At 42.5% G+C, this 21,414-nt stretch overlaps 3 protein-coding genes and 1 pseudogene across 4 annotated transcripts; 1 reads left to right on the forward strand and 3 right to left on the reverse strand.

Moving 5' to 3' along the window:
- Window positions 1-1,083: 1,083 nt before the first annotated feature.
- LOC136455609 (uncharacterized) lies at window positions 1,084-5,038 on the reverse strand (annotated as a pseudogene).
- A 1,387-nt stretch (window positions 5,039-6,425) lies between these two features.
- Window positions 6,426-15,215, reverse strand: LOC136454116 (DNA mismatch repair protein MLH1-like). The gene is made up of 16 exons (XM_066454661.1): window positions 14,997-15,215; window positions 14,239-14,411; window positions 14,079-14,151; window positions 13,850-13,984; window positions 13,527-13,737; window positions 13,131-13,279; window positions 12,930-13,028; window positions 9,917-9,989; window positions 9,604-9,736; window positions 9,181-9,275; window positions 8,995-9,103; window positions 8,509-8,668; window positions 8,197-8,358; window positions 7,731-7,896; window positions 7,274-7,422; window positions 6,426-6,664 (listed from the first exon to the last, which is right to left on the reverse strand). Exons 2-16 carry the CDS (start codon window positions 14,328-14,330, stop codon window positions 6,620-6,622), a joined length of 1,851 nt encoding a protein of 616 aa, XP_066310758.1. The 5' UTR covers window positions 14,331-14,411; window positions 14,997-15,215; the 3' UTR covers window positions 6,426-6,619.
- On the reverse strand, window positions 11,275-12,513 carry LOC136451222 (MACPF domain-containing protein At4g24290-like; the record flags this gene model as incomplete). Its single annotated transcript, XM_066451949.1, has 2 exons — window positions 11,275-12,236; window positions 12,427-12,513. Coding segments are annotated over 2 exons (777 nt in total), but the record flags the coding sequence as incomplete, so codon positions are not given.
- Window positions 15,216-16,036: 821 nt separating the features above from the next.
- On the forward strand, window positions 16,037-19,870 carry LOC136454117 (uncharacterized). 2 transcript variants are annotated; one of them, XM_066454662.1, is made up of 14 exons: window positions 16,037-16,161; window positions 16,300-16,340; window positions 16,419-16,552; window positions 16,691-16,764; window positions 16,863-16,934; window positions 17,022-17,122; window positions 17,241-17,291; window positions 17,596-17,646; window positions 18,141-18,200; window positions 18,284-18,366; window positions 18,894-19,041; window positions 19,143-19,193; window positions 19,342-19,446; window positions 19,553-19,870. In XM_066454662.1, the coding sequence occupies exons 1-14, from the start codon at window positions 16,158-16,160 to the stop codon at window positions 19,697-19,699; spliced, it is 1,122 nt and encodes a 373-aa protein (XP_066310759.1). In that variant the 5' UTR covers window positions 16,037-16,157; the 3' UTR covers window positions 19,700-19,870. The 2 variants fall into 2 exon arrangements, with proteins under 2 accessions (XP_066310759.1, XP_066310760.1); XM_066454663.1 differs by having other exon boundaries at window positions 17,022-17,050; window positions 19,553-19,867.
- Window positions 19,871-21,414: the final 1,544 nt, after the last annotated feature.

Genomic DNA, 21,414 nt, shown 5'->3' on the forward strand with positions numbered 1-21,414 from the left:
CGGAGATACTCTTACAAACTGATTTTGGAGCTCCGTCAAAACCTCAAAGAAGCCCTACCATGCGTTAGAGCAGGGGTATATGTTTAGACTGTGCTATAAAAATACCAACATTATAATTGTTTGGGGGCTTAAATAACCGTTTAGGAAAAAAAATTAAGGAGGGACGTATAAGCGAGTGGATGGGGGGGGGGGGGGGGGGGGGGGGATAATTAATCAAAGTGAGATCTATAACCAGATCATATTTATAGGTGTAGAAAAAAGAGATTCCATAACTGTACAAAAAAAAATATTCCACCAATTTGGAGGTCAGGATCAGGATGAATCCTCGGAGGCAAAGAGCACACGAGTTTGCGGCGGCATACGGCAGTTTACCGAGTGGAATTGAACAGGGCACCACCGTACATGTGGCAACAGGTTACAGCTTACTCTATTCAGAAGTGTCAGGTTACATGCGGCATTCAGAAGTACATCTGGGGTACGTACCTCTGAATGCTTGTCAGGCCAAACAGATTTATAGATCCATCAGATAACATAGGGAGATTGCAATTCAATGGACTACGATTGGACGTAATGCTTCTAGGGTCCTGTTCGCTTCTCTTATAATTCGTACTTTTCAGCTTATTTTTTCAGTTGGAACAGTATTTTTCTCTCGTAATAAATTAGTCAACGGTACTTAGTACTTTCAGCCATGGCTTACACTTGCAATGCCACTCCATTCACAGCTGTACCTTCTAGATTTTCCATGACCCTCCAGTCAGCTCTACATCGCGGGTCAAATTTCTGATTGGCATTTTAGGTCCATACCTTTTCAGAGCATCAGGACGACACCAGAATGGCAATGGCACAAACCAACTGTCATCGATAATATGGCCACAATACAACGTCATCCACAAATTTATACAAAACATTGAACTTATAATAACTGATGCACCAAATTACCGATTAATCATGACACTGTGATCTCCGTCTATAGTCCAGTCAAGCTTATTAGATGCATAATCATCATGGCCAGCTTCATCAACAGTCCTATTAAACATGCCAAAGAATATAGTAAATTGCTTATTATGCTTTGCTGACCCTGCTTCAATAAATAGTTCGATTGCTCGCACAACTCCTGTAAGTTATTGAAACCTGAATACACCGCATGACAAGCACCTGAATACCCAAACATACCTTTTTTTTTCTCAAAATGACCCAGGACGTGGAGAATCTCTTCCCATGTTAGGTACCAGGTTCCTCCTGCATGCTTGTCGTAGAAGTTCATGCCAACAAATTTCCCGTCAAAATCAAGAAGGGGCCCTCCAATGCCAGCCTAGACAGGTGACACAGAGAAGTTGTCATCAGTAATGTCAAAGAGATATGGTCATTATACAACCATGATCTTCAACTGTGTAATAATATACGAGAAGATAGCACACATACTTTACTGATTCTACACTTAGAAAAACGGAGATATCCACAATCATGTTCGCACACCATGCTAGCTTTGTGTCCTCTCGAAGCCATTAATTCGCCGGATTTGAAGATACGACCTACAGCTAGTACTTCACGATTGTCACACCGCCGATGTTGAATTTTTATTGGATGGCTAGGACTGTAATCGTTGACCCTAACTAGAGCAATATTGTAATGTAAATTATAATGTTGTAATATTCCGGCTGCTCGTTCTTTGCTTGGAAGGAACACTTCAATCTGCAAACGACACAATTAAGACTCCATAGATTCATAAAATGAACATGGATCACGTGATAGCTAGAAGCACAAACCCTCAAGTTTTTAAAAATCTCATCTGCACGACGGGAATGTCTAATCAAGCTCGCTGACGTTAGAATAGTGGTACCTCCATTCCATTCAATAAAGCAACCTGTGCATGCAAAAAACCTTTTTTCTCCTGAATACCGTAATTGATCATTGGTTAGTTGTGAACCTGTGGTTAGATACAGATATGAAATAGTAAACAGCACAATACTGCAAAATCACCATTGAATGAAGCAAGTGCAACGATATTTTCATCTATGTTGGTGGCAACTGTTTCCTTTAGTTCGCTCCAGACACCTTTATCACCTTTATCATGTGTGTCACCGAAAGGCTCTTCAAAACTACTAACCAAAATGCAATCTGGTTGAAAATACAATGTACAATACTTGTAAGTGGAACATCAAAAAAGGAAAAAAAAATACAATGCATGAGAAATCAATATTTATAGGCTTTTTTTTAAAACAAATATTTATAGGCATTGACTCACCAGTTAACATTGTTTCTGGACGTTCAGGATAACCCAAGGATTCTAGATCCCCAAAACGATCCCCATTAAACCCATCTCCATGTACTGGTGCAACAATATCAATAGGTCAAGTGTCTAGCACTAATGTAAGTTAATATTAGATACAATAAGTAACATTAACGTAAAATTGTGTGCAGAGGATCAGCGCACACGATGAACATATGATGACAACTTGAGCTGAGCCATACTAAGTGATTCTGCTTGAACATACCCATGAACAAAGTAAAATAAGGACCATCAGATAGGGCTGCAAGAAACATGAGCAGAGTAAAATAAGGACCATCAGACCTGAAATTGGTAACCCGGTTTTCTCTCCTTCATTGCAAATTGGTTTGTCCTTTGTTGACCTTCTTGTAGGATAAGATCTTTTATTCTTCTTTGAGCTTCTCGTGTGATTATCAATTGTTCTGTTCTTTGTTGAGCTTCTTGTGAGATAAGGTGTATTCTTCTTCGAGCTTCTTGTGAGATCACCAACTCTTTCATTCCTCTTCGAGCTTCTTGTGAGACCATCACCACCCCTATTACTTTTTACCATCTTCCATTCCAAGCACTGAAGCAGAAGTTAACAAAAAATAAGTGCAAAGTGTGAGTCAAAACAGTAAAATGAATAAATGATGCAGTAAAAGTAACCCAGATCTACTAATCCGAAGGTCGCACATACTGATTTTAAGTCAAGGCCAATGGCTCGTGACCAAACATAAGTTTTTGTGTAATACAATTCACTCGATGAGTTTGTTGGATAGCGCTCCAAACAATTACAAAAGCCCCATAGTGTCATAGGCGATCATTTCAATACCTTTTCCAGATCAGGCATACACAAACACAATTCACCAACTTTGATAATTTTGATAGGGGTCTCCAAAACTAGGTAGCTCCATATGCTCATTTCTTAGCTCAACTATGTCGTGGGAGACTAATCTAAAATACAATCCCGTGGTTGGAAGGATGGGCGGGTGATGCGACGGCGAGCTCAACGCGTCCGGATCTGGAGCTTCGGTACCTGGACCCGGCACTCTCTCGGAGGGCTGACGAGGGCGGTGGCTGGCCAAGGCGGAGGCGGCGGCGACAGCAAAGGGTGTCGGCACCAGAGCTCTACTGCCGGTTCTGACGCCGCTGGGCAGGGGGCGGCGTCCACGGGGGTGGGGCGCGTGTCTAGTGGTGGCTGACGTCGGATCGCAGCATCGGCAGCACGTGCCAAGAGCCGGCGACAGCGGCCGCCTGAGGCGTTGGTCGTGCGGCGGTGTTTTCGCGAGCAGCGGAGTAAGTCCGGCTCCGCGTTGCCCGGCCGGAGGGGTTACTGTGGAGTGGCAGGACAACGGTGAAGGCAGTGACGGATGGCGAGGGGCCTTGCTTCTTGGCCCGACGTTCGTGCTTGAGGACTCCTTGGGCGAAAGCCTTGCAACGGCGACACCTGTGGGTGCCGCTTTCCCTGTTGGGGGCGTCGTGTATCCCCTCTAGCACTATCATCCAAGGGTGAAAGCCCGGTCTACTTTGGACGTGCGACGGTGGCGCCATTAGCGTCGCTACCTTCCTGAAGGCGTCGCGGTTGGATTTCGTCGTGGCCTCGATGTCTCCTCGGTGATTGTTCTTCGCTTCTTGGCGCCTCGATGACGCGTGGAGGTGGGTCTTAGCTGCGAGAAGTCGAAGCTGTTGCGTTAGGGGACGTGGCTCGGCAACGATGACACGCGGCGAGCACCCTCCTTCATCGTTGGCTGGGGTCTGCTAGGGGTCGGCAAGCGCTGGAGGCGAGGCGGGTGGCCGTGATTGGAAGTCGGAGTTGCTCTTTGCGGGGTGCTAGAGCTTGGCAACGATGACCGGTCGCGGCCGCTTGCTTCGGGCTCGTTGGTGGGTGGCTTGTGTGTGGACTGCCATGAGAAGTCGGAGCTGCTGACATCTTCAGACATGCTCGGCAACGATAACCCATGGTAGTGTGCCGTGTTAGTGCTCAGCTGCGTCGTGTGGGTTGATTAGCCTTCGGGTGCCCTTTTGACACCCTGTTGGCTAGCCCTCTTGTACATAAATTCTTTCTGTCTTAATTGAGCGGCAGAGCTCCTGCCTTTGTTTAAAAAAAAAATCTAAAATACAATCATACTTTTTCATAAATGTGTAGTCTTCCATAACTAAAAAGAACAAATCACAGAAAACTTTTTACGACTGAAGAAATTTGTATGCTGCCTGAAGCCATCAATGTCCCTTGTAAATTCTATCATCCACAACAATTCTAGATTCCTTTACTCCATCAGATCATTCGTAATGAGTCATCTCACATTCCAGAGTGTAAGACAGCATACATATAAAACCATTCCAGGAGCAGCCCGCCAGCATTTAACAAGAAATAGGTACAGGTACCAGGTTATGCTTCATATACAATTACCCAAGGCAATGCAAACATTTATAAAAAGTTTTCTATGAACAATGAATGACTGCCTGCACCCAAAACGAATCAGGCGCGCGACGGCCGGACAGCGCGCCGCGCTCCCACAGCCACAATGCACGCGGAAGGCATTGCCTCCGCCCCCTACACCCCCGCACTCCACTAACTGACGCGGCTGCTCGCCCCCGACCTCCCCGCTGGACGTCCTCCGCCACGCCCGGCCATCCCTCTACATCCCAGAACCACTTCTTGTCCAACCCGGGCACTCCCAACGTCCTTCTGAAACACCCAGGCTGTGAGCCACAGCTCACCTCCAATCACACGGATAAGGTGGAGAGGGGGAGGAGAAGAAGGAGGGCGTGACCCCTCGTCGCCGGCCGTCGGCTTTACCTCCTCGTTTTCCTCGAAAGAGAAAATTGAAAATCAAAAGAGAAATAGAGAGTGGGGGATGCCCTGTTTTCCTTAGCCCAGAGCCCAACCTTGTATAATATCTTTTAGGATACTAATTGACTGTTATGGGGCTTGTGCGTATCCACTCTTTCCGATACTAATGGGCTTTACGGCAATTTTTATTTACGTATCGAGGTGAAAATTGGATTATCCGAAAATCGTTGAGAAGAGTCACCTTCACACACACCCACATGTACAAAAAGTAACATTCTAGTTAGTAAAAAAAAAGTAACATAAAATAACTAAATTCCATTCTAAAAAGTAACATTCTAGTTAGTAAAATAACATTCCCAAAAAAAGTCAATAAAATAACTAAATTCCATTCTAGTTAGTAAAAAAAAAAATTAATTTTCACCTCGGTTCACTTCAAAACACGTGAATTAAGTTGGCCAAACAAGCTCTTTGATCGGACATAAAGATAAATTATGTGAACTCAAGCTGGGGAAGGAGAGATGCGACAATTTTTAGTATGCCAACTTTGGAACACAGATTCTCAGACACACAGGAATAAGGGGAAAAAAGAGGATTAGAGTTGCACGAAACTTGCAACGTTGGCCTCTGTGCCTATGTGGTGCTCCTTCTTGACTCGTAGGTAGGGATGAAAACGGGATCAACTGTCCGAATCGGATATTGATAGTCCGTATTTGAATTCGGACATTTAATATCCGACCGTATATAAATCCAAATAGATATATGAGATAAATATCAATATCCGAATGATCCGTATCCGAAAGATCCAAGAAAAATATAGGACGGAATAAGGGATATGGGATAATACAAGGGCAACGTATCTAGTGCAAACCAACCTCTCCGTGCAAACCGTGCAAACCAACTGCAGGGGAGAGGTGGGAGGGGGGATTTGCAAAAGTGTGATTAGGAGCGGGCGTAATTACACTTTTGCAAATCCCCCCTCCCACCTCTCCCTCGCAGTTGGTTTGCACGGAGAGGTTGGTTTGCACTAGATATGTTCCCTAATACAAGATCACAGGCATATGTCTATATCCAATTCGGTTTCATCCCTACTCATAGGCAATCGGTACTTGCTCCTCCGGTAGCTAAAACATCTTATAATTTGTATTGGAGGGAGTAGTTATGTAGCATTTCCGTTTTTACTTCCATGAACATTTGATAGCATTTTTCTCCTGTTACAACTTACAACGCACGGACACGTTTACTAGTACATGAAAAAAAAAATGCAATATGATCTTGGGAGATGTATTTTATTTAAACTCCGAAGCCATACTGCTAATTTCAACAAGGTGCCGACACATCACAAACTCATATTGAATTGAGCCATCAAACAAGAGGATACTGAAACTGACAGTACATGCGAATTTGCTTAGGGTACGCTTCCAATTTCATTAGTTAATCTGTCTACTACTAAAAAAACGTTTATGTTTTGTCAAAAAAGAACATTTACGATGCCACAAGTACAAAATTATATACAGCACAAAATGTTTCATTGGAGTGTTCCTTCGGCTTCTTGTAAGTTGTTACTTGTGTTGTGTGAGCTAACATCTCTCAAAAATCTTGTAAAGTTTCTCCAGAGAAGCAATCTGCACACACAGTTCAGAAAAATAAATAGAAAGATGTTAGCAACCATTGTTATTATCATCGACAGAGGCGAGTCATACAAGTAACATTATTTCAAAGCTTGGCTACATGATGACATGAGAAAGGAAGACAATCTACTCAAAACAATGCAACCCACCGGTGGCCTGGTGATGATACTATGATTTGTCTAAGATAATTTGCAGCTTTTTACTGGCAATTTAAAGAAAATGCAAGACCACTTGTACACGTACTACCTTGTTAAAAGATTATGCCAAGGACATTGCAACGATTAGAAGATGGGATGGTGGTTGTTTCAGTTTCAGAAGTATGCATCAGTCTGGAGGCACATTTGACGGTACCAATAGTACAAGTACATGCATTTCTAAATAGGACTCCGTATTGGCAATTTGTTGAACAATTCAATGCCAACCTGGTGAGAAATATAAGAACATGTATGTAAAGCATGCCAATGAATTAGGTGCAGCAACTAAACCATCCATAGATCAAAGTACAATGTCAGGGGTTTGGGCGTTTGGCCATATCTAATATCTAATGGTTTCTATACACACTCAAAGGTGTACATGTCAAAGCTTTGAAACAAGGGAACAAACCTGAACAAAGGTTCCATCTGTTGCCATTGACTTTGGGGGCTTGAGGAAAAGTCGCATGGATGGAAACAAGACATGCTGAATGGTCCACTCGCGTTGGGACCATGCTGTCTCTGCTTCCGCAAGTAGTTCGTGATCAATGTCATCTTCATCTGTGGCACAATTCACCTTTTAGTGCCAATAGCAAATAATGATGATGAAAATACATGTATTCAGCGCTAGAATTGAGCCTACGAAATATGTAGCCCTAGCATCATATATCATAATTATTAGTGTTTTCTTTATTTTTTCATCTCATGTTATAGGAGTGGTTTCAGGGTTGTCAACTGGGATAGAATCCAGCTTCAGTAATATTGATGATGTCTACTAAGGTGTACACCTTGCAACTCTTGATAATGTCCTAGCACTAGTAGCACCTCACTGAGCAATGGCTGCAAAGTACGTATACCAATCCGCTCACCTGTACTATCAAAATGTTCGCCACTCGCCATGCAATCTTTATTTTTCTTGTACAACTGAATGCCACTCCCTGATGGATTTGGAAGGATGGGCGGATGGAGTGCGTAGAAGTTCCCAACAGCAGCAGCTGCCGTTCTGAAGCACTCTTTCTCATCATCCCAGGTAACCTATTTTAAGATTGAAATTGCTAAAAAAATCAGGGTTGCCAGAACTAGGAGGACTGCATCATCCAAAAAAATGCCATGAGGCAACATATATCAGGGCTCAGACTAAGAAACAAGTTAAATAAGAAGTTATGTTCAGATACTTATATGAAAAGCTAATTAAATTTCAAACACTGAAACAGTTCTGCTAATGAATTACTTGCCATCTCGATAGGGAGTGTATAGTCTAGCACTATAGTTTCACGCTCCAATTTTAAATTAGCACACATAATGAACTTGATGACTTAATAAGAGAAAACCTACATCATTCCCCATAGTCAACACAAATTCTGGGAGACGATCCATATCAGGGGTGTACTGATCAAGTACAACTGGAAGCCTGGTCAAGTTCCCATCTTGATCAACATGAATAGAGAAGTACTCATTAATCATCTCAGAGTTTTCTTTCAGTATCTTTGAGTTTACCTGCAACAATTAGATAATGTTCGTTTAAAGGGCTATGTAACAAGAAGTTGGTGGACTCAAACTGAAATAAACAAACTTATCAATATTATACATCACCTTAGGAACCTATCACATTAACCAAGATTTTGGGCAATTCAGAAAACAACTTACCTCTGCAATCTCCAGTTTCTCCTCATCATTTTCATCACCAATTAATTCATCGTCTTTCAGTGCCATCAGCAACAGCTCCTGAAGAGGAGCTGGTTCACTAAGCTGTATAGCATTGAAGTTTCCAAAACGGCGCAGAGCTTGCTGGTACATGAGTTCTTTACTGCACCGTAAATTGAATAATTAACATACCACATGAAATTAAATACTAAAATGTCCCTGGAAATAAATAATATCAATGCAATATGTCGAATTGGCAGCAGTAGTTGCAATGCAGGTGGTAGCAGGGTGATGGTCTGGCATGGCATCATGAGTCCTGAACAACTTTATGTGGGCATGCATGCATCTTATCTGTATGGTTAGACCATTACAGTGGAATTGGGTTTCTAGTGCCATCTGCGAATCATGTAAGAATTTTTTGTTTTTGCTCAGATAAGGCACTGGTCACATGTGGAAAGGACGAGAGATAATTCACTGCGTTGGAGTTACCTAACATTTACAACATTGACAAGGTATAAGTGAGTATTGCACTGTATCAAAGCTAAAACTTCATCAGCCAGGCCAACATATGTGCAATTCTTAATAACCTCTAAAAGACCTGCAGCAGTAGATAAAACATCAGGCTAAAAGAATAGAGGCACTCCTTTCAGTCATCAAAGGATAAGATGAACTCACCAGGATGGCAGTGAGAATCTATTTCCATAAGAAGCTCATGACGGCTAGATAGATCACCAGCATCCTTTGGATTCCTCCTTGATCTTACAACATTTCTTGTAGAATCATGTAAACATTGAGAAATAAAATCAGCCTCAGCAAAAATAAATGATAGCAATCACAGTTTTCACTTCTTAAAATAGATTGTTTGAATTAGCAACCAGCATAGAAAAAGGAAAGGACAGCACTCCCAATAAAACGAGATCCAGCATGCAAGCAAAAAAAACATAACAAGGATAGGATATCAACTTTGTAAACAAAAAATAAAGGGTGCATGTGAGGGGGTGAAGTGGTTCAATGACACAAATACAAGATCAAATCAAATGATGAGGAAAATCTGAAAGGAACGCTCAGTGGTTGCTAGCTTGATAATTAAGAGCCTACCTTACAGAAACAAGGTCAGATTTCTTTTCAAGATTTGAAGATTGCCCATGCCAGTAAGTGTGCAACCTTCCAGATGGATTGCGTGGATCAGTTCTGACCATTTGGCTCACAGGAGTCTTTTGAGATTTCATTCCTACAGTACAAATGGTTACAATGAGATGATTCGCTGGGCGGGATTCAGACACTACTGATCAGGTAGCAAATAGTAATAAGCAATTAACTCATACGCCAAGGCAGCATAGGGCACTACTGGAAAACATTTAAGCTTAAAAAGTTATGATCCATTATATGTGTTGATTGACATTGTACATACCAGAGGCCATTTTGACATCAGTACCCTTGTCCTTCTGTGTGCAAACTTGAGTAAATGCTGAGGAGTTTACTGCCTGCAACTTACATGGAACAACATCATCAATGGTACAGAATTCACATCAAAGTTCAATTACATGTGCACTAAAGGATGGGCAGTGCGCTGAAGCCAATGCGAATGGAAAAGATAAGATGTCACTATCTTTTCTTTTTTTATTTTTTTGAGAAATCATGTATGCCGATAAGGAGAGCAGGCATCTAGGCCAGTCCGCAGCCCACTTAGCTGCGTCGGCATGGAACGGACGCCTATAGTGGAGCAGTAGCGTTTATTTTAGCGTTGCCAATGTGGATTTGTGGATTATTTAAGCTAACTGGCTCTGATTGTAAAAACCGGCGATTAATTGCCATCGCTCCTAGTGAATGTGTTACCGCGCCTTTCATCGGTTCCGGTCCGTACTCCAACCTTCAATTAGAAGCTAGGGCATTGTGAGAACGTTCCATGGACCTTCATGGTCTAGCTGTTCATGTCCCTGTACCTTCGATGTGACAAGATATCCTGCAAGGATACAAATCATCAGGAAGAATGAGGAAAGGGTCAACTACTGCATCGATTTCCAAATAAGTGTTATTCTTACTTTTTGATAAGTCAAACATTTCTAACTTTAACCAACTATGTATAAGACAAACACCATGTTCGTTTGTTGGTTTCAGCCAACCAGCCAATAGTGTTTTTCTCTCACAACAAATCAGCACCGGCCAATCCAAACCAACCCAGAAACCAACCAGCGAACACGCCGAAAGAAAATATTAATATTTATGGTGCATAATTAGTGTCATTAGTTGAATATTTTCATCTCACAACAAATCAGCATAAGTTAAATTTCAACATAAGCGATTGCTAATATTTTTTACAAACCTAGTCAAAGTGAGAAAATTTGATCAGCACGAATACCGTAATGACATATTGACATTTATTTTAGGACAAAGAAAATATGAAATAACAGTGATCAAGTTGCAGGTACTTATAGACTTCGTAGCAGATTAGATCGCCGAAAGAGAACCAGGCTTGGCTGCCCAGGCTCCAATCCTAGCCAAGCTTCAACTAAGAAACCAAACACATCCTATGTGTCATGCAGCCCACCGGGAATAAAATTAAGATTGCAGAGAGATTGAAATTCTCATGAAATAACAAGCTCACATAATACGAATCCATACTCTTTGGGTCTTCCTGAAATCAGAGCACTCGGAGCTCAGAGGTTCATCATCAAATCGGATACCCAGATGAACACAGGGCCTGTAGAAAAAGAATATATGGCAAGGGAGCCAGAACTCGCAACAAGGCATACTTACTTGTACACAGGATACGAACAAACAATATAATTTTTGATCCATCTCATATATATACAAATAATTTGATCTATCTAATGCTGATGGCTATGCGCCACGTTACAAAGAAATGTTACAACAAATTTTCTCGCTCCATTCAGAACAGAGAACTCATTTATGCTATTACATTTAAAAAAAAAATAACACAAAGCATACAACATCAGACAAATGCACAAATTCTATGGAAATCTTAGATTCTTCATCTGTATCCTCAACGTTAGCTACACAGTTTTCTTTTGTTCCAGGTTCTAAAATTCTTCATCATCAAGTGACTCATCATCTGGCATCATAGCTGTCAACAGTGAGTATTTCACCCGCAATGATATCTTACCCCTCTCAAGGTTCAGCTTTGCGCCTGAAACCACCCAATAGCCCGGTGAGTCCTGCGGCCCGCGCATCATCTCTGTTGGATCAACAAACTTGAGCAGCTTTGGGGTCTGCACTGGAACAGGTGGGCCACCAGGGTACACTGCCGAGTTTATGTTCACATCGGCTGGCCGCGGTGGGGGCTTCTGAGCTACTGAGGAGAAATGTGTGCTGATGAGTGTTGAGATAAGGCCTGATTTCTGAGCTAGGTTGGGAGAATTCTCCCATTCCGAGTTCCTTACAACGGCATTGCAGGCTTTGGAGAAATGCAGGCGAAGGAACAGAATTTTCTTGAGGCCATGGTTAACCACATCTAATTGTGCCCCTGTGACAATGGACAAATCATCTGACTCGACTGGTGCTGTGCAGACATGACAGAAACGCTTCCACGGTCCAATTGGTTCGTAGTATTTGCGGTCATATTCTGGAATTTGGTGATTGTAAGGGTCATCTTCAAGCTGAATAATTTGAGGAAGAGAGCATAGATGTTGGAGATGTATAGCTAATTTGTTGCTCTTCCTTCCTTCAAGGAACAACCGGAGTCCTGTAACTGGTCTTTTACCCACACCAACCTGCAGCGAATTTGATATTGGGTTCAAAATATGAATGGGGGAAACACATGAATCAAAAATCAAACCATCATCTTAGTGAAAAAAAAACAACTAAAATAATACTATAGTTTTTTTTTTCAAAAAAAAGGTACAGAAAATGAAACAGAGAAAGAAAACTGTCGATTATGACAATAGCAGAAGCTGTCCATACCATGTTAGTGCAAATATAAAGCTTTGGACCGATTATATTTACTGGCAACGATGTACTGCTTTGTCTTTTCCTCTGAGGGCCCAGAGCGAGACATCATAGGACGTTTCAAGTATAAGAATCTGTTATTATAAATAATGAAAAACATGCTTGACCATCGCCAAATCATATGCCATAAAAAACACATATGACATATCAAATAAAGTTCTCAGGTCAATGCTTGTGTTTATAGGCAGGGTCACCCAGTGAAGAGTCATGTTTCCAAGAAAGATTTTATGAACATGGTGCCCAAGTATGTAATCAAAAGTTGTCAAACAGATATATGGCAACCGGTAAGTAAAGTATAGTAGCGGAATAAAGGTTATGACCCAGAACTACCATGTAATATCAATGTTCACAATACACATACAATCCAAGGGTAAGTAACTAAGTATCACGTATTTGTATGGGACTAAGTAATATAAGCAGGTTTGCAGATACACAGTGCTAAATAGCCAATTAATTACCTGAGTTTGGAATATCCTTGTGGTATTAGAATTCCTCAGCTTTTCCTCAATGGTATTTTTTATAGTTTCAATAATACGCTCTTGATTCAAGAGGCTAACCTGAAAGTCAAAGTATTCACAAAAGTGTCCAATCATTTGTTCTATAATTGGAAAAAATAAAAGAAAGAAAAATGCTTGAACATCAGAAGCAGAACAGCATACCTCTTTTTTGGTTGGGTGTATATTGACATCCACATGTTCTGACGGAAGATTGATGGACATGTATATGAAGGGTTTGGATGCTTGAGGCAACGTTGCAGAGTACACAAATTCAATTGCCCTTTTTAAAGCGGTACAGTCTACAAGCCTATCTGAAGAGTAAATATGAAGATACATAAATGATAAAGCAGAGAAATAATGCATATAGTAGAAAACAAAAAGGAGCGGCTAACTTGACTAATTCTGACCAGAATGGCAATGGTGGATTATCTACATGATCATTCATTTGTAGAGAAAAAGTTTCCAAATCTAAATAAACCAGCAGATGTTATTTACACAGGAATGGAGAAATATTGGCTCCCTAAAAAAGTCACTAGTACTATTCTCATATGTTTCTACCATTTATGAAAAGGATCATCATGATCTTCTTTGCCACATAATTTGCATTTGATATATAACCATCCATCTTGAAGACTGCATCTCCAGCATCCTCATCTGAAACTTCTATTTCAATCAGATCACGAACAACAGAAGCCCCATAAACATTCCTTATAGCATCCAGTCTAGAAGATGTGCTCGAACTATGAACATCTGCTCTATTGGCTCCATGCTGTGACATAAGAAACAAATGATACCCTATTAAATCTGATGAGTGATGATATAAAGGGTGCCTTATTAAATCAGACGATGATATAATGGTGGAAAAGGGCAGGGATATTTACCTTTCTGCAGGAAAAGTTCACATTGATGTGATGGACTGCAAAACGACTAATGAAATCTACAATCTTGGGGTAGTCGTCATTGGAGTTCTGCAATGTTTTTCTACGAGCTACCATATTGTAAAATAAATTTTCAACCTGCAGAGAATTATGTTGTTGTAAACCTTACAGAAATATCCAATATCCAACAGTATTAAGCAGACAAGGAAGTAGGTACTTCATGTAAACTGACCATGACTTGAGTTCCTTTAACTGCAGCACAGGGTTTTGGCTCATTCTCCATTACTCCATCTTTATAACAAACACTGACGGGAAAATATGACATAACTTATATCAGCAGCAAATATAGAATATAGCAGAATCATAAAATTTTGAACTGTTCATGAACTAACCGATAGCCGTGAAGTTGGCCCTCTGTTATTGTTGTCACAGTAACATGGCCGACATAAGTCATACTGGCCAGGGCCTCCCCTCTAAAGCCCATAGATTTTATGGTCTGCAAATCCTCATACGCAGATAACTTTGAGGTAGTATGCCTTTCGCACAATATTGGCAAATCCTCAAACTGTGAAATGAAAACAAATTAGTTACATAGGTGCTTTTTCAGTGGGACACTTAGGGTGAGACTGCGAAATATGAACAGAACATGCATTGAATGCAGTTATCCTATAATTGAGAGGAGGCCCCTCAAAATACAAAGAACCTCGGAAGTCTTAACAGATCACTTAGTGAATGTGCTTATCCTATGATAGGGAGCAGGCCCCTCGAAATGCAACAAACCTCTTGTGGTCACACTCACACATCACATATAGCCATATAGGACTAGGAGTAGCATCCAAAATCGTACCTGTAATTTATTAGCATTCACATTCCTGGACTGCTTAATAGGGAAAACTATATCCTGATAGTTTTGTTCTCGTAATATTGTTTGCAATGTGTAACATTTCAAACATATCAAAGCACAGAACCAAATGTCCCTAATGGTTCGTTCATCATCCACATGCTTGGCAATTCGTTGAATCCACCAATCGCAGAACCGCTCCAAAACGAACTCGGTCCTCCAACTACTCGACACTAGAAAAGTGGGGTCCCTATCAAAAAAAAAAAAAAGTGGGGTCGATTTCAGGGGTTTAGGGTTTAGCGAGCATACCCGGATGCCGTGGCCGTCGTCGGAAACCTGTATGAGCTTGAGCCCTCCGTCCTTTACGGTGACGGAGACCGTGGACGCGCCGGCGTCGAGGCTGTTCTCGACGAGCTCCTTGACCGCCGACGACGGGCGCTGGATCACCTCCCCCGCCGCGATGCGGTTCACCACCGATTCCTCCAGCCGCCGGATGCGGGGCGGGTCCGCGCCGCTGCCTCCGCCGACGCGCGGCGACGGGTGTGATCGACGTCCATGGCCGCCGCGGAGGCGCGGAGGCAGAGAAATTGGAAGCTGCTGCCCTGAGGCGAGGTGGGTTTGGGCTTTGGAGTTGGAGTTCGCGCCTTGCGCGTGATATCCTCCCTGTATGCGGTTTGGAACAATTTCCTTTCGCAAATTAAAAGCAAGCAAAGAAAAGTTTGGTTTACGGCAGTTTTGAGACAAAAGGTTATATTACATTTACATTAGTTTCAAATTTCAAAATTATAGGATGTATGTAAAACGAGTAATGCTACGGCTACAAATAGAACTCTAAGCTCGGCTTACATACTGACATGGACGGCCACACGTGGTAATTCGAAGCAAGCAGGCAATTAAAAGGCTTCATTCATGTGGTGTTGGTTCTTGTCCATCTAGGAGAAAATAAAGGGAGTTTTGATTTTTTTTTTCTAAAGAAAGGCAATATTAACATTAAACTTAACTGCTTGGTGGAGCATGGATTTTTTTTTTCTTTCAGTTCTCTTTTTTCTATGCCCATGACAAACATCGTTAACGATTTGTTACGAGAGAAAAATACTATTCGTTGGTAAAAAAAAAATATGGCTTATAAACCGAGCGACCAGGGCACTAGCTTTTGCATCCATCTCGGTTGTGATTTTCCCCCTGTACGACAATGAAGTACACGAATTCCACAAAATAACGTTCAAATCCATTATTTTCATAGGAATAATAAAAAAGTTTATTTCTCACAAATTCATTCACATGGCTTGGTCGATGACGTTGCACACCACCGCTCGTGGTGGGCCCAGAATACCCGATTCTCACCTGTCCGACCTGTGACTGGGTGACCAGTAGGCACTCTTGTTCGTCTCCACTCTCCGGCGCGCGCCGCACCCGCGAATCCCCCACCCAGCTCCTCCTCCTCGTCGTCCACGATCCATCTGCAATCGGATGGGTAAGCATCTCCGCCCCTCGGGCACGAGCAGCTGCCAGCGGCCAGCCTCTTTCTCCCGTAATCAACCGCCTCCTTCCTAGTAGTTCCTACCGACTAACGCGCTCCGCTCCTCGTCCTCCGCCCCTCGTCCTCCGCCAGTCTTGCTCCGGTGCGCCGGTGATCTCTGCAGCAGCGCTCAGGTTGGTTCGACCTACCGTTCTTCTAATCCCCACCGTATCGCGGTTTCGTCCGTGCCTGATGTCTCCTCGCGCGGTTAGCGCTGCAGGTGGTTTAGATCGGCGTGCGGCGCGACGCCAGGGCCGGGTCGAAGCACGGGATCCATGGAGAGAGTCAGGCTCACGCCGTTCCCGCCAAGGGAGCAGGCCACGACCAGGCTATGCAAGGTGTCGAGGTACTAGTACTACCGCAACTTACACTACACGGACAGACGACCCTACACTGGTGTTTGAGCTGACGAATTGCTGAATCTGGATGGTTTATAAGCTGTTCTTCAGTTCTAACCACACGCGCTCGCCGCGATTCCCTGCAGCTTTGCTACAGAATTGCTCGAGATAAGGTCCAAGGAGCCGTCCCTCCACGTGCTGCTTATTCCTGGGAATCCAGGTCGGTGTGCTGCGCTGCGCGTATGGTTCAAGCAAGAGAGAGGATTCGAAATGTTGAAATGCTCTTGAATGTAACCAGTTTCTGTTTTGTTTTGGTAGGCATAGCTGCGTTTTATAAGGACTTTGTCGAAGCGCTCTATGAAAACCTCGGTGGCCAAGCATCTGTTACAGGTAACTGCATAATGCATTTTTCGTTGTGTAGTATGGGCTAGTATCTGTGTGACTTGCTGTTTGCTGATGAACCTTGCCTGTTTTCAGCAATAGGGCACATTTCACATAGCCAGAAGGTAACTTATACAACTTACCTGATGTTTGTTTCACATGCAACTATGGGTGCCAACAACCCTGCAGCAAACCTTGTAATGCACATATATTAGAGATCCTTAAATGTTTGGGCTACAATTTAACTCTGTTTAGATTCCTTATTCAGCATATTAGTATTGCCAGCAGGACTGATTTTGATACATCTTATGGCAGGACTGTGAGCATGGACGATTGTTTTCATTGTATGAACAAATTGACCACAAGGTGCAGTTTACATGCTCCATCAGTTTGAAACTTCTCTTTACTATTTTCTGTCCAATTGTGTTTCTGCTGCAACAGCTTTTTCTGCAACTTCTGTCATGAAAGAAAATAGCAAAATAGAGAGGAAAGCCTCATATTTGTTTCATCTGCCATTGTCTTAATATGTTCTGTTTCATGTACTGATTTACTTTTTAATCAGTTTGTTCCGGAGAAGATTTAACTCCTTTATTTGCATGGCCAACAGGCCAAGACTGCCCTGTGGTTTTATCCCATGTTTATCCCGTTTAATCGGTGTTCATGCATGCAGGTTGATTTCATTGAGCAAGAGCTTCAGCATTCTGAACAACCAATAGTTTTGGTAAACTTTCGCCTTCACCACTACAAGCCTTCATTCAAGTTGTTCTATGTTAACTGAAAACTCTAGTATGTTTCTTTACATACTAGCATACAAATATATGTAATCTAAATGGGTATTACAGATATCAGAGCTTAGGTGCTTACTCTTGTTTGGAAGTGGAAAGTCGTAGTTTCCAAATAACATCCGGATATTTATACAACCTAGAGGAGTATGCATCACAGATTTGACTGCTTTAACATCTGGCCCAAGTTCCCATTTGCCTTTTGTAATGTGAAATCAAAGTATTATAGAACCTTTGTCACTGTAATGTTCACAGCATTGTTATGGCATTACACAGGGTTTTATTAATATAGATTAACATAACATGTTATGTTCAGTAACTCTGGAACATTCAGATCTATTCCTTATTTAAATACCCAATATGGAACCTGTGCCTTTTCTCACCATCTCTTTATTCGTTCCCAAAAGAATTGCATTTGTTTGTTTAAATGAAGGTTGGTCATTCAATTGGCGCATACATAGGCCTGGAAGTCTTCAAAAGATTTCAGAATAAGGTCTGGATTCTTGCCCATGTCTGCCAGTCCTCTCCCACAATCCGCCCATAGCGTTTACTATTGTCTTCGCTTCTCCTGGACAGATAATTTTTTTTGTAGGACTGTATCCATTTATAAAGATGAACAAGAGTTCTGTAACACAATCAGCAATTGGATATATCGCAAGGTACTGAAATGCTCTGATCAAGTTTTTATAATTGTCATCATAGCATGTTGCTTCTTTTGCCAAAGTTTTGATAATCTAACTTGGTGGCATGATTGCATCAACACTGAATATATTGCGGTGAGCAACTGATTTGTAGTCAAGTAAAATAGTATAGGATGATGCAATATAAGATTATTTTCCCATTTGAACAAGCAATGCAACATGGGAAGCTGGATATGAGTGGCATGTAGCTGACTATAACTTTTAAGTTAGTAGTGATTTTCATCTGTTCAGAAGTAAATTTTAAGGTCTTTTTGGTCACTTCCCTTTCTATTTTCGGGCGCAAATGTAATTTCTGAGTTATGTGGGGTTGTGTGTGGCATGTGTTGTAGGGCTCTAGCCCCTTGCTTTCTTCTTAATATAATGAAGCAGCTCCCCTGCGTTTTCGAGAAAAAAAAAAAAAGACCTTACTTTGACTTGTGTTTCAAATATGCTCCCAAATCTTTACTAATCATTTTGCTGAAGTGGGTCTTCTCAATTTGGATCAGGTCATCACTCCTAAGTAAATTGGTTAGTTTATCTGCATCTTTCATCGGGTCACTCCGACCTTCAATTACAAGGGGCATTGTGAGAAGGTTCCTTGGACCTTCATGGTCTGTAACAGCTGTTGATGCTGTATGCTGCCATCTCTTAAGGGTTAGTTCTGAACTTTTAGTAACCAACTTGGTGTGTTGTTTCATATGCTTCAACTGTCACAAAATGTTGAGACATGTGCCCCTTCTCCATGCCCATTGCAGTACAATACAGTGCGCAATGTTCTTTTCATGGCAATGACAGAGTTCCAAAAGGTTACAATGCTGACTACTTGATGTTCTACTTCTACTTCTACATACATACGCATGGACCATTATAACAGCACATCTATTTGAGTAACTAGAGCCCCTCCATCTTTACTTGCATAGTGGCTATGATTATTTCTTTCTCGTTGTGCTCCAGCTTACTGAAGAACCAGACTGGACTTTCATCAGAGCACAAGAGGAGAAAATGGCCTTTTTGTTTGGTGTGGATGATCACTGGGGTCCACTATCTCACTTAGAAGAGGTGAGGTGATGATATGCTATTTGACAGCATTCTATTCTGATAGCTGGTGTTGGGGAACTGGGCTGCTAGATGCTAACTATCTTCAGTTAATTTGGAGGATTTGCAGATTTCAAAGCAGGCACCCAGGGTCACCCTGTCGGTTGAAATAGAAGGTCACACACACGGTTACTGCTGCACTGAGGCTGGATCCGTTTGGGTTGCAGACTACAACGCAAATTTGATTAAAAACCAAATGCTCCTTAGAAACAACTGATGTTCATTTGGCAAATGTATCATATGACTCTTTTCTTTGAAAGAAGTGAATAGCTGGAGTGTGGTGGAACTTATTGAGGTTCCGGTTATGATATATAGTCCACATTGTTTGGCTTACTGGTTCTCTTTCAATGCCACCAATGCTTCGAGACTGTTACTGGATAATGCTACATCGGTAGTTTGGTACCTCTTATAACATTTTTCACAGTACAATCTGGGATGGTGAATACGATATATGGCGTGTTTTATTTACGGAACGTATAGCGCGTGGACGTTCGGACGGACACCTGCGCCTACTGTGCCAGTTTCATGTGGGGGCCTGTGCCACCCCGTGTTCCACCATGCGTATGCAAGCGGGCAGGTCGCTGCTGCAGAACATCAAGATCTAAACAGTTTCAACATACGTCTAAAACAATAGAAGCACTTGCAACATGCGTCTGAAATACTAGGAAACACACGTTTGTAGCTATTGCAAAACATACGCTACATCCAGATAAAACACTTGCAATATACGCTTAAAACACTTTGCAACATACGCTTGCAACATGCATGTGTATGCAACATCCAAATCTACTTTTGTAGCATCCAGATGAAACACTTGCAACATATGTCTAAAACAGATTAAACATTTGGGGCATACACTTGACAACACCATTGCAATATGTGCAACATCCCGATTTACTTTTTCAACATCGATATAAAACACTTGCAACATACCTCTGAAATATTTGAACACTTGAAATAGATGCTTGCAACATGCAGTTTCAACGCAACATCTCCTTGCTGCTTGGGAGAATGGGTCCTCATCAGCGTGTGGAGTTCTATCCCGACCGTCACGGTCTACACGCGGGCGAGTTCCGCCCCATCCATGGCAAACTGGGTAGGCAGGCGCGAGATGTGCGTGGGCGGGCTCCACCCGGGCTGCCGTGAGCTGTACGCGAGCGAGCTCCACACCCGGGCGCAGCGAGCTGGGCTAGCGGAGGCGGAGGTCTTCTTGGCCGCCGGCCAGGTGTTTGACTCCCCGTGGTCGAGGCGAAAGCGGTCTCCCTCACCACGGGCGGGCGGCACAGCGTGGTCGGTGGAGCTCGTGCGTACGCGGCTAGCGGCGTGCGTATGCGGACGGCGGCGGCTCTCATGCGGATGCGGGCGCTAGCGGAGCTCGGGCGTACGCGACCGAAGGGCTGGCAGTGAGGTAGAACCGATGCTAATGGGGAAGATAAGATGCCGCTCTCTTTTTTTTTTTTGAGAAATCATGTATGCCGATAAGGAGAGCAGGCATCTAGGCCAGTCCGCAGCCCACTTAGCTGCGTCGGCATGGAACGGACGCCTATAGTGGAGCAGTAGCGTTTATTTTAGCGTTGCCAATGTGGATTTGTGGATTATTTAAGCTAACTGGCTCTGATTGTAAAAACCGGCGATTAATTGCCATCGCTCCTAGTGAATGTGTTACCGCGCCTTTCATCGGTTCCGGTCCGTACTCCAACCTTCAATTAGAAGCTAGGGCATTGTGAGAACGTTCCATGGACCTTCATGGTCTAGCTGTTCATGTCCCTGTACCTTCGATGTGACAAGATATCCTGCAAGGATACAAATCATCAGGAAGAATGAGGAAAGGGTCAACTACTGCATCGATTTCCAAATAAGTGTTATTCTTACTTTTTGATAAGTCAAACATTTCTAACTTTAACCAACTATGTATAAGACAAACACCATGTT

This window comes from Miscanthus floridulus, chromosome 5, assembly GCF_019320115.1.
Source record: "Miscanthus floridulus cultivar M001 chromosome 5, ASM1932011v1, whole genome shotgun sequence".
In the NCBI taxonomy this organism is placed as follows: domain Eukaryota; kingdom Viridiplantae; phylum Streptophyta; class Magnoliopsida; order Poales; family Poaceae; genus Miscanthus; species Miscanthus floridulus.

Bases quoted from the DNA above. Each gene is read 5' to 3' on its own strand.
- LOC136454116 (XM_066454661.1), bottom strand. From the start codon at position 14,330: ATGGGCTTTAGAGGGGAGGCCCTGGCCAGTATGACTTATGTCGGCCAT. The intron at 13,029-13,130 runs GTATGCTGTTCT...TTTGACTTTCAG, and splicing joins TACACCCAACCAAAAAAGAG to GTTAGCCTCTTGAATCAAGA. The intron at 7,423-7,730 runs GTGAGCGGATTG...ATTGTGCCACAG, and splicing joins CGAACATTTTGATAGTACAG to ATGAAGATGACATTGATCAC.
- LOC136454117 (XM_066454662.1), top strand. The intron at 16,935-17,021 runs GTAACTGCATAA...GCCTGTTTTCAG, and splicing joins TGGCCAAGCATCTGTTACAG to CAATAGGGCACATTTCACAT. The intron at 18,367-18,893 runs GTACTGAAATGC...AATTTGGATCAG, and splicing joins GCAATTGGATATATCGCAAG to GTCATCACTCCTAAGTAAAT.